This window comes from Cariama cristata, unplaced genomic scaffold (genome assembly GCF_000690535.1).
Source record: "Cariama cristata isolate BGI_N322 unplaced genomic scaffold, ASM69053v1 scaffold31180, whole genome shotgun sequence".
Taxonomy (NCBI): Eukaryota; Metazoa; Chordata; class Aves; order Cariamiformes; family Cariamidae; genus Cariama; species Cariama cristata.
In genome coordinates, this window is record NW_009595773.1 from 17,469 (window position 1) to 30,260 (window position 12,792).

General features: G+C 39.9%; 1 protein-coding gene across 1 annotated transcript in view; it reads left to right on the forward strand.

Annotated features, from left to right (window-relative positions):
* Positions 1 to 11,685, forward strand: part of ZC3H6 (zinc finger CCCH-type containing 6) — a 28,719-nt gene extending 17,034 nt beyond the window's left edge. The window contains exons 6-12 of the mRNA XM_009703475.1: positions 2,069 to 2,185; positions 3,685 to 3,796; positions 4,383 to 4,492; positions 5,286 to 5,539; positions 6,163 to 6,674; positions 6,942 to 7,181; positions 8,830 to 11,685. Coding sequence (XP_009701777.1) covers positions 2,069 to 2,185; positions 3,685 to 3,796; positions 4,383 to 4,492; positions 5,286 to 5,539; positions 6,163 to 6,674; positions 6,942 to 7,181; positions 8,830 to 10,331 — 2,847 coding nt within the window. The 3' untranslated portion in view covers positions 10,332 to 11,685. The remainder of the gene's footprint in view (positions 1 to 2,068; positions 2,186 to 3,684; positions 3,797 to 4,382; positions 4,493 to 5,285; positions 5,540 to 6,162; positions 6,675 to 6,941; positions 7,182 to 8,829) is intronic.
* The last annotated feature ends 1,107 nt before the right edge of the window (positions 11,686 to 12,792 follow it).

The following is a 12,792-nucleotide window of genomic DNA, read 5'->3' on the forward strand; positions in this document are numbered from 1 at the left end:
GGTTTTGAACGGTGCATCAACTTCATTACTAACTGTAATGTAATGTAATAAGATGTTTTGCCACTACCAGTTCACCTCAGATTTTTCAGCAAAGAAAATGGACAGCTTTTTCCAGTTTCCATCTGAATCATGAAGAATTTTCCTTCTCTTTCCATAGCTGTGACGGTGGAAATGGAAATACATGTGACCTTGGTTTTCATTTAGTAATTCTTTGCACAGGTATTAGACGAAACTTAGTGTTCAGTGTTTGCACGGTATTTGTAAATTGCTCATTCCAATCTTCATTTAAATGAAAAACAATACAAAATTGGTGATTAATGGATCAAATCCATCTGTGGCTGAAAAACATTATTTAAGCTAAATCATATTTAAAATTTCTGTGGTTCTCCTCCCTCCTGCACTCAGGAATGCACATGGCTGGCTTCTCACTAACGTGATGATGTGTAATTTAGCCATGTTAATTTTTCCCCGTGTTCTCCAGCCAGCCTAACTCTCAGGGGCTCCTGGCTGGTCCCAATCAGATTTTTCTTTTCCCTGTCCTGCTTGTGGTAGGGAAAAGGTCAACCATTTGGTCAGTTAGGACGATGCTTCTTCATTTATAGGACTCCTCCTTCCTGTTGCTGTAGAGCATGCCCTGTCCTCCAGCTCCATTTCTCAAGCCGTGGGGAAAGGTAGAGGGGAGGAGGCAACTGCAGGCAGGTCCCAGCAGGCACAAAACAAAAAGCTGGGCTCCTGGCTATGGTGAAATAATGAATTCTGCGACGCAGATGCTGAGCTGTGTGGTGTGGAGGGGTAACTGCCAAGACTCCTGAGCCACACAGTGATGTCCCTGGGATTCTCAGAGACATGGTGGAAGCATTTCAGCCTTCCTCGAGCTGTTGTTTCAAGTGCTTTGCAGTGTGGGACGGTCACTGATTTGCAGTGCTCCCATAAAGTGATATTTGTGTTAACCTTGAAGAGGATGAGTTGTTAGATTCAAAGCTGCTTTGTCTGAAGCAGCTGAGATTTCTCTGGATTTAATATGTTCAGAGTAGAAAATGGATCTTGACTGACCCAGGAGCAGCATTTCTAGCTGGAAGATTTCTGCTTCTCAACGTCAACAAAATCTGCAAATCATTCTTAGCATTAATGTTTTGTGAGATTGCTTAATCTGCCGAGCAAAATGAGACGGGACACTTGATGTGCTGATGCTCGTGTGTGCTTACGATGCGGTGTGATGACTGTGGAGAACCACATCCATTCTGTTTCAGAAGTTCCCGCCCAACGGTTAGATCCCTGCTCATTTTTGTGAAAATCAGAAATCGGAAAAGCCTGTTTCCTTCTCTCATCAGATCAGTAGGCAACCACCTAGCACTGCAAAGATGACATTTGTTTCTACCCTCTGTTGCAGTGTCATAGACAGCAGTTCACTAGAGGCCATCTACTTCCATGACTTCACTTGTTAGGTCATGACTGAATTGTGCTTCCTCTCTGCTTTGCCTCATGGTAGAAGCAAACAGGTTATTTTTCTTCTAATGGGCGAAAAAGAAGACAGATAATCTGGAGATAACAATCACGTGAGAAGATTGTTATTTTTCTTCTAATGGGAGAAAAAAAGAAGATAGATAATCTGGAGATAACAATCACATGAGAAGATCGCGAAGGGAACAACTAGCATAGAGTGGCCTTGTGGCTAAGATGGTGGTCTTGGAAGCCTGCCTCTCTGCAGAGGTGCCCTTAATCACGGGGTGGTTGGCACACACTTAGCGGGTGCCCGTGTGTCAGCCCTGCTTTCCAGCATTGTCAAATGAAGTGTGAGATACTGTCTGTTCAGTGAAGCGGTTTGTCTCTCTTGTGTTGTAAGAAGTTTCTGATTTGGTTGCGTTTATAAAAAAGACTGTATTAAAACAGCCAAGAAAAAGTATGTGTATTTACCTTTAATTTAAGCTGTGGGTGTTATAATTTTAAGAACTTAAATCATGGTGTAGTTAATCACATTTTGAGGTAATGAGTGCACGAGGTATGCGCTATTATTTTTGCAACTGTGCTTAATAAATAAGCCTCAGTAGGATGTTCATTTTTCTTACAGGATGGCAAACCAGTGAAGAAATGGGTTAATATGAGTCAGGAGTTCATAAATCAGCATACAGTGGAACACAAAGGCAAACAAATTTGTAAATATTTCCTTGAAGGGAGGTGTATTAAGGTAATTATGCACTGTGTCTGTTGGTCTGCTTCTTTGGTGTGAGGAAGGGGAGAAGATCCTCTGTTCTTTTTTACTTCAACCGATGCAAAGACTTGCATGTTGAAACTCAGTGTTTTGATTTCTAATGTTTTGAGCATTTATAGATAAATGCCAACAGAAGTACTTGTGGAAAAAAATCCCCTTCTGTTACAAATTTTGAATTATAACAAATTCTAAAAATTGTTGTGTTTGCTTATTAGCTTATATAGTAAAAACATCTGTGATGGTATCGTAAACTTACACTGAGACTGTATCATATGTACATAGACATCAGATCTTACAAGTGTTGAATCTGTAAATGGGCAATGATTTCTGAATGTATTAGATTATTTCTCTTATGTGCTACTGCTAATTTTGAAATGTTGAAGGAATTGCTTAATTATGCGAAATTATTTCTCTCTCTGAAGTAAAAAGTGGGGTTGTAGTAATAGTTTCCCCACCAAAGAATCATCTTCCTTCAGCCAGCAAGTGGAAGGCAGCAGAAAGAAGAGAAAGCTATTCAGAGCAGTCAGCTGTCAAGGAAAAACCCTAGCAAGACAGTCTCTTATTACATAAAAAAAAATTGCTATTGCTTCATTTTGAAGCTTATGCTGCTGTGGAGTTCAATCCTCTGATGTCAGACTAGTTCAGTCAGTTATAAAAACACACTTAAGAAAAACTGCATGCTTCTCGAGTAAGTGAGTGCGTCATTTATATTTAGTTCCTCTGTGTCTTTAGAGATAGAATATTTTCTGTTTCTTTTTTGAATGGTCAAAGTAAAGGTGAAAATTAGTATGCTTTTTTCCCAAACCAGGGGGGAATTGTAAACAATGCATTTGTTGCTGCCTTTATATATTTTATTACGCTATGCTCAGTAAGACGAGTATTTGCTGCCACCTTCAGTTTTAAAACAAGTGGCTGAAAGAGCACTGAGTGTATTTTTCATGAAAACAAATACAAAAAATATGCAAAAACCCACCCTCTCCAGCAAAGTAATCCTAATGTATAATATGATATGGTTGATATAAACTTGATATTATTTGGTCTCTTATTTTTCCTACATGGGAGAGCCTTAATACTTTGCTTCGTGGACTTTTTTAAGCTCTCCCGCACACCCTTAAAACAGAATCAGGTTTTCTGATCAAGTGCATAATTGTTTATATGGAAAAAAAATTCAGTAAAGTATTTGTTTAAATGCCTTTTTAATGCTAATTGCTAGGTGGAAACAAGAAGAGAACTGGTACTGTAAGACCAGTTTGTTTTCTGTGACCACTGCATATATTCTTTGTATTGCCATTCAGGAATTGTTTCTCTATGTCCAGGCCCCCCTATTCACAGGTTTTTTTAGGGACATCCTAATAATGTGTTAGTAAAGATAAAAAGTTTACATTCAGCTAAGGACAATTTTTTTCTTTAAATATGAAATGGAATTACTCAGCATTTCAGATCGATAATCTTTTTTCTTGTTTTCTTATTTATAGGGAGAGCAGTGTAAATTTGATCATGATGCAGAGATTGAAAAGAAAAAGGAAATCTGTAAGTTTTACATACAGGGTTATTGCACCAAAGGAGAGAACTGCATTTATCTGCACAATATCCTTTAAAAAAAACCCAAACTTGAATTAAACTGAAAGTTTATATTTACTCTTAATTGATGTAAGTGATTTTTAAGGGTAGCTATTTCTTAAGAGACTGTACCAAAGACTATGTAGATTTACTACAAGAAGATTATTTTTTTGCTCAAGTACTTAGGAGGAGAAAATACGTATAAAATTACTGGTTTGTTTTCAGTTTTAAGGACTTTTAATGTTTTAAAAAAATAAAAACCCTTGAAGTTAAATGCCTTTGTCCACATACTTTTAACACTCTGACCTGTTCTTGTTTGTTGTAAAGGACTTGTGTTTTACTCTGGAATTGAGACTTTCATCTTTTTAATCACAATTTTAGAATCAAATCAAAAATAATTTTAAGGCCACGGTAATGTATTTATTAGTAGAATGTTAAATGGAACTAGGTGTTAAGTTGTTCATTAGCTTTCAAAATTCTTACGGTATTGCTTTGGAAAGATTAAGTACTGGTGAAGAATTGAAGGATAGTTGACAGCTGAATTTCATAAACCTGCCAAAACTGTGCAAACTAGCAATTGGCCTTTGTTAGGCATCCTTAATACATTGCTTACATGAATTCCCTTGCAAGTTCTACCATACAGGAGCAAAATGCTATCAAGGAGATAAGTGCAAATTTTCTCATGCTCCCCTGACCGCAGAAACAAAAGAGCTGTTGGATAAGGTGAGCAATTTTTAGTCTGTAAACGTAAGGTTTGTTGCTAAAATGAATAGGGGGGGATTGCTGGAAATTTCTGTGAGATTTTAAGGCTAAACACTGACGATATTAAACTTCCCTGTTGCTCTTTAGTCCAGTAAGTCTGTGACCAGGTTCAATACCAGAAATTCCCCTTGCCATCAGTTATTTAGTTATTTTTAGCCATATCAGACTTGTTTATTTTCACAACTCATGTTTCTGCCTGTGAACTTTCTTTTGCATCCCTTTCTGTGGAAATCTCCATGTACTCTGTAACAAGAAGTGTGGTTTTTATGTTGTGTACCTTTAACTGCCTAGAAGTTAGATATCATCTGACTTACTTTTGCACTGAGGGTGGAGGAAGGAATGAGGTGCCTCCTGTGAATGATTCATGAAATCCTGACCTTTGTTTTAAGTAGGATATTCGTGTCTCTCTCCAGTTACTATACAACAGGCCTTAACAGAAGTGTGACGTGAATTTAACACTAGAAACACTATGAATCTTAGAGTTAAGTTCTTCAAATTCTGTCACTTAAAATTACTGTTTGAAGGAAATGTACTTGTGTGAAATTGTCCCTTCCTGCCTACAGAAGTAGTTTTCTTCCTGGCTGTGAGTTGATGCCCGGCAAAACAAGTAATAATAGATTTATAATTTGTCTGAGTTTGATGTCGATATATAGCAATGTAGTAGGTAATTATATTTAAATGGAAAGTGCGAGACTAAGTTGAATTGCATATGCTGCTAAATTTATGAAGTGTTGACTACATTGCTTTGTTCTAGGTTTTGAATACTGAGGAGGAACCACAAAATGAAGATGAGAAAGAACTGGAGGAACTCAGAAAGCGTGGCATAGTTCCTCTCCCTAAGCCACCACCAGGTGTTGGACTTCTGCCAACCCCACCAGAGCAATATCCATTTTCTGAGTCTGACATAGAAAATTATCAAGATCCTTCAGGAGATTATAAGAAAATTCCATCTCTTTTTGAAATAGTTGTGAAGCCTACTGTGGATTTAGCACACAAAATTGGAAAAAAGTAGGTTTCAGGATTTTGTGAACTCTCCTTAAAACATGATTGCATAAATATTTAAACAATTCTGTTTGTTTCTGTCAGAACGATATACCTCTGAGTGTATTGCGAAGTTAATGATCTGTTAAATATTGGCTATCATAGTTAGTTATTTATTTAATGCTTTCCATAGAAGAGAACTTAGTGAGCCTTCACCTTGCAGAAAGTCACTCCATTGGCTCTTGTTTTGGCTCTGTGCCTGCTGTGCCTATTTCTGTTTGCAGGTTGAACAAAGTTCATTCTCTTCTGCAGTCTTTTTATAGTTAGTTTTTCCTTGACTAAAGCTAATGCACACTCCTGATGGAGGCTGTTGGCCTTGGGATGTTTAAACTTAGTTGCGGCAAATGTCCAGTTCTGCATGTGCTAGTATTGAAAAAATGTTCTACTTTCCGACAAGCTCTGTCATGTGTAATGTATGTAGTTACTCTCTTTGAAAATTATTTTGCCTCTTTTAGATTTTTTCCCAACTTCAGATCAAAAAAGTACAAACAGACATCTCTAAGAGCGAGGAGGGGGAGGGAGGAGATAGCTAATAGGCTGTTGATCTCTGTAGGTGCAAAATTGATTCACTAATTTTCTTTTGCCTACAGGCCACCGACCTTCTATAACAGTGGATCACCACCAAGACCACCGTTTCAGGGAAATGACCCACATTCTCAGCATATGTATAACCCAGGTTCAAGTCCAGGACCGGGACCTGGCATGTCACAGGGACATAATGGGCCACCGATGCACCCAGGTTCTCCTGGACATCATCCGTGCGCAGGGCCTCAAGGCCCAGAAAATCCTCCTATGCAGGGTGTTCCACCAGGCTTTCTCGGACCACAGAACCAGACTGGTATGCCTATGCAAGGACAGCAAGGTGGTCCACCTCTCACGCCACCGGGTCTCGGTGGTTCTTACAATGCCCCAGGAGTTCAAGGACATATGGTGAATATGCCAAGAGAGAATCATTGTCCTCCAGGGCCACAATACCAGCAGATTCCTGGTGAACGGCAGCCCAATATGAATTACGAGCCTATTCAGAACCCAGCTGATTTCTATGACAATTACTATTCTCATCAAGCCGTACATAACTTCCAGCCAGCTAATAACTCTGGTGGTAAGGACATTTAAAATTGTTTTTCCTTCATAAGGCGCTTAGGTATTAAAACGTCATGGCTCCGAAGCGGAGCAGCTGAAAGAATTTTGAATAGAAAGCCAAACCTCCTGGAATATCTTCAGTGTATAGGCTTTTTCAGCCAACGCTTTCCAGTCGTGTAATATAAGTCACATTAGTTTTGCTTGATTATGTTTTATCTCCTCTGCTGTAAAAGCTTGTATAGGATAGCTGCTAACTGTTGGTTTTTTTTTTTTTTTCGTACTGCAGATGGAACATGGCATGGAGAATTTACAGATCACCAGGCTCACCTCATGGCTCAAGAGGTGCATCAAGGTGGAAGTGAGTCAGACTGCATGAGTAGCCATATGGGCCATAAACCAGCCATTAACGTACCGGATTTTCTTCCGGCAATGCAGAAAGCCCTTTATGTAAGACTTAGTCAAAAGCATCAAAGAGATGGAGACTCTGTCAGCAGCCAGGGTCAGAGGGCAATGAGCAAAGACGAAGGTAAAGATAATTTTGTTCGAGTTCGAAGCATACTTATTGACCATGTATTAGCCTGGAACAATCTATTGACTTGGATTTTCATCACCTTACCATTCACAATGATTGTGAATGTGCAAGTACCAACTCAGATAATATTTTCAGCTGAATATACTTGCTTTCCTTCTTGGCTTGTTCTAGGATTTTAGTATAGGCTTAGTTGCTGCATTCCAGTTCAAAGTAGAAAGATCTGCGGATAATTTTTTTATGTAGTTTGCACTTTTAAAAGGCTCTTTTGTTGGTAACTCAATTACTTCTTACTGTTCCTTGATTGGAACAGAAAGGTTATTATTTCTACCTGCCAGTACTGCAAGTGGGTCTTAGATTCTGTTTATTCATTTGTGCCTCTTGACCTTTTTTGCACGTTCCATTTCTCTAGAGGAGTATTTTTTCCTCTGTGATACCTGAAATTTGCAGTGTTTAATCTGAGCGTCTCTTCTGTAACCTGGACACTGGAGAGCAGTAAGCCTGCCGATCAGACTCAGCCACGCAGAGTACATTTGTCCCTCGCCCTGCTCCCTGCTGCTCCCTTTTCTGAGACTGCTAGGTTGTGTGACCAGAAATGGCATCTTCTGTGTGACCAAAAGGCAGTTGCTGTATCACATATTTTTGAGGATGTTGCCAATATAATTCTAATCAAACGATGAGAGAGATCTGGAGATGGAGCCCTTTAGGTTATGTATGAAACCAGAGCGACCTAGAATAATCGAGTCTGAACTGAAGACTTCTCACCAGCGCTTTAGAGTGACTGGTCCTCCCATCTAGAGGGCTTTTGGAAAGCAGTGTAATGGAAAAATGTTCCTATTAGCTGCCTCCAACAACATGTTGCTCCCTGTTATTGAATATTTGTGTGGTACAGCTAGCACTGAGGAAACACGCATTATTGTGCATTAGGTACTGGCAATGGGGGTGCGTTTCATCTTCATTTCTCTTTTGACTGAGCCAGAATAGAGCACTAGTCTCCTTCGGTGAGCAGGCAAGTTTAGGATGTGGACCTGAGCACACAGCTGTGTCGATAAGGCTTTCCAGGAAATTGCATACGATAGCTGAGAATTTGTCCTTTCGATATTCTTATTTCTTCCCTTCCTGAATCTTGACCTCTCCCCAAAACCTTGTGATTTGGATTGTAATAAAGCAGCAAATTCCACATTTGTAATTTATCTGGTTTTAAGATTACTGTAAGGCACCATTTTACTATTTTGTTCTACCATCCCACAGTGAAAGTCATTTTCATCAAGACTTGGATTTTAACTGTTTTGTTGTGTGGTGGTTTTTTGTTTTTGTTTTTTTTTTTTTTGCATACTATTACTGGTAGAAAGATTTGTTTGAAAGCAGGTTATTTTTGCAGATTAATATTGACAGAGAGGTATGTAGGCAGAATGTAGCAGAGTTTGGGAGTACCTCAACTAGCTACAGTTTTTTTGTTAGGTCAGTTCTTCATTGAAATTGATTTTTATCATTTTAGATTACAGTTGTTATAATACAGGAAGTGATTATTTATTATCGGATCTTTTCAGTTTGGTTTTACTGAGAAGTTACCTGTTGTATGAGTAAATATGTTGTATTCCCTGGAGATTATTTGCCTGAATAATTTTTTTTTTTTTTTTTTCAGATGACAATGTCAACTGGTATTCCAGTAGTGAAGAGGAAGAGGGGAGCAGTGTTAAATCAATACTAAAAACTTTAAAGAAACAAAGCGAAAATTTTAGGAATCGGCAACAACATTCCACAGAGCAGCACATGCTTGGTATTCCTACTGATCCGAGGCTGGCAAAAGAAAAAGGCGCAGGGCCTCAGGCTGCTGACCCAAGGCTTCGGGCTTCTCCAAGGTCCAACCCCAGAAAGCCTTCGGAATCTGCGTCTTTGGACCCACGCCTTGTACGAGATCCCAGGATGCACAAGGTCAGTGAGGGTGGTCATGCCAGCTCGTCCCTTGGGGGAGCAAAGCTTGATTTACACCATGCGCACACTGGAGTTAAAGTCAAGCAAAAAGGGATGGATGATGATGAAGAGGACTCAGAAAGAGAACTGAGAGAACGAGCTTTTCTGATACCGTTGGAACCTTTGCCTGGTGTAACGTTAAGGGATCCCCGATCTCAGCTTAGGCAGTTCAGCCACATTAAAATGGATGTTACCCTGATGAAACCAAACTTTGCGAAGCATATTGTATGGGCACCTGAAGACTTGCTCCCAGTACCTTTGCCTAAGCCTGACCCTGTCTCTTCAATCAATTTACCTCTTCCTCCACTCATTGCTGACCAGAGACTTAATAAACTGCGGAATTTGAAAAACGATCCCCATCCAAATGCAATGCCAGCTGACCCACGACTAGCTGCAAAGGCAAAAAACAACTTAACGGGCAGGGGTGGCTATTTGGATCCGTCTGCAGATTCGCATGCCAGTAGCTCAAGCAAATTAGGAGATCCTCGCTTACAAAAAAACGTCGATCCCAGACTCCACAGACTGTCGAGTGCAGATACCCATCACGGAGTCGCAAAGGATTCGCACCCTCCGAAATTTGACCCTCGCCTCGCCAGATCTGCTACTGGCTCATCGCAGCCTTCGGAAGCTGCAACTGCGAAACCTGACCCAGATGCTCTGCCTCCGTACGCCCCCAAATTATCATCGAGTGGTGTTAGGCTGGGAACTCCAGGCTCAATACTGAGCGGTATTAGTTTGTACGATCCGAGGGACCACAGCTCGTCATTGGACACAGCTCCAGCTAGTTCAGGAGAGAACGGAGAGAACCAGAAAAAAAGTATTTTGAAAAATTCTGGTAAAAATGAACCCAGTCTCTCGGAAGATTCATCGCTGCAGAAGGCTGCCTCGAACGTGGAAAAAAATACAGAAGGATCAGCAGAAGCTACTTCAGATAAAGCAAACAGCACCAGTAAATCTCAGGCTAAGCACTCCAGCGCTGCACCTGCGGTGCATAATCTTCCTATCCAAGCTTTATCGGGATTAATCAGACCGCAGTACAGCGACCCAAGGCAGGTTAGACAGCCTGGACAGGTAACTCAAACACCGGATAATGATCCGAATGGGGAATCAGATGATAAGTCGTTAAAAGATGTTTTCAAGACTTTCGATCCAACTGCTTCACCGTTTTGTTAGCAATTGATTTTAAGTCTTTTTACTGTTGTGAATATTGCAGTTTTCTGCTGTTTTGTAACTGGTTTACCTCTTTGCTTTATTTATTTTTAAATTATAATTATCAACACTTTTCAGCTGCTAATCTCAGAACCACATGCAGTTATACAGTATGCTATAGTGTTTGCAAAGCTGTGGTATTTTCTATATAATACTTTTCCAATTTCAGGGAGACTAATTGACATGTAGAAAAAACCCCCATGTATCGTGTTAGAGCTGATAAAAGCACTTTCATTGTAAATAAGTCATTAAGAAAGTCCGAAGACCTGTATATGTGTGAGCTGTCTCTTTCATAAACGACATTTAGATATGATTGCCACATTTGTATGATTGTATAGATACAAGCAATATTATGTACATTACTGTGAGAGACACTGTTTGACAAGGATTGTCCGACGCATCAAGCCAAACCTACTAACTGATTTCAAACCTACGTTAATGATTTAAAAGGAAAATGTTGATCCTCCTTTTCAGATCAGTTGATGGAAGACATTGACAGTTTTTATTCATGCAGTCAATATTCTTAGTGTAAAAGAGACCTATATCGCATATTGAGGATTAAAAATGTCATATCTTTTAAAAGTATTTTATTCTATGCTGTATATAGAAGAAATTGTGAAGTACATAACTAGAAGAAAGTTACTGTTAAAAGTGGAGAATACCTAAGTTGTCTAATACAAGAAAGGTTTTTATTTAATTTTTTTCACGCATACACAATTCTGATTAGTGCTATAAGTTACATTGTGGTGTTCATGTATTTCAATGTATTTTTGTATTCAGCTGCTTAATTTGTATTGCTTTTTTTGTATTGATGTAACTGCAGTACTTGTATTCATGGTGTCTTTATGACATTTTTAACAAAAAAATTAAAAAGGGTACAGTTAAAGTCTGGTAATGACTGTGATGTTGACATGTTGGCAGCTAGTCCAGCGCTGGGGAAAGAGCAGTGGGGGTGTCTGAAGGACGAAGGTGACTAAACCTGGTTTTAGTGTAGTCGCTGCAGCGCTTTACGGTCAGATGGTAGTGGGATTTTAAACTAACCTTGTACGGAATCCAAATGGAGTTAGCTTGCTGCGTGGTTCCACGATCAGACTGCCGCTTTGGAGAGCGGCGTCCTTGTTCTCTTACTACAGTTAACAGCATCGCTATGAGAAATGTCATGCATGTTCTTTCATTTCTGAAGATGTTGCATGCCGAGAGCACAACTGTCCTCAAAGCCTCTCTTGTTTTGCCTTTTGGGTTGCTTTTTATATAGAGGAAATGTAGTCATACCTAGCTAGCTACGTTTACAATAAAAATTTGCCGTCTGCTCAATTGCCATCTGGTTCCCGCCCACTTGGAATGTTTCTTTGCATTAAGTCTCTTCCTTGGTGGACCTTTTCCTCTTTGTTTCTGTTTGTTGGCCCAAGTAACGCTTGTGACTGGGACAGTATAGTGTTTATCACAAATTCTGAGGTTTTGGGTTCTTGCACCTCTGAGACAAACAGGCGAGAATACGAGTGTCTTGTGTTGATGAGCAGAGCTTGGATGAACCAAGGGAAGCTGCTTATTTCTACGTGTGCAAAATGTGGCAGAGGAGACATCGCTGAAGGCAATAATGGTTGCAGTTTGCCTTCCTAATTTCCCAGAGTAGAAATTGTATTAATTTGATGGTATTTTTAATCACGCTCACTCAAAATAAGTGGAAACTAGATAATAGATGTGAAACTTGGTTGTTATTTTGGAGTGATCTATTAGTCCTACGTAAATCCTTCATCTGGTGACAAGTTTGGCTGTTCAAGAACTTCATGAAAAAAACTGAGCCAGCAGAATTGGACAGCAGGGAAAAATAGAAATAGTTTGGAAATAGCACGTGGATTGATAGGGGAGCAAAGAGAAAAAGTGACAGCATTGAAGCCAAATGCGTGGTTTCACATTTGGATGTGGAAAGTACTTGTAGGATGCGCAGCTCTAACCTGAAGTTACAACTTCTTGTAGGGTGGTGATGACATCATCACTGAATTGGATTCTATGTGTTTTTTTCAAAATAATGGAAAAATTAGAGTCAAAGGAAAAGCCTTGATACCCAGGGCAAACCGACGTGCTTGACAATTGAGATAATGGAAGGATCTCAGGTGGTTTGCCATCGGTCTGGTTATGGACCCATTTTGGAGTTGCAGGGTGTGTTCTGGTAGGGGGATGCAGAGTGCTGGCTTCAAACCTTGGAGTTCCACTGCCATCTCAATATCTTTAATACAATATGGGTCCTTATTTTGGAAAAGACGGGGTATAAAATAAGGAGGAAACTTAATTTGAAAGGGGCCAGCTAGTCCTCTCAACCTGTTGTCTCCATGTGTAACTGCCTCTTTCCTTCCTTCTTCCCAGATCCAGCTGTGCCCTGTGGGCCTCCCCGGCTACGGCTGCTCAGCTCCTCCATCCACCACCT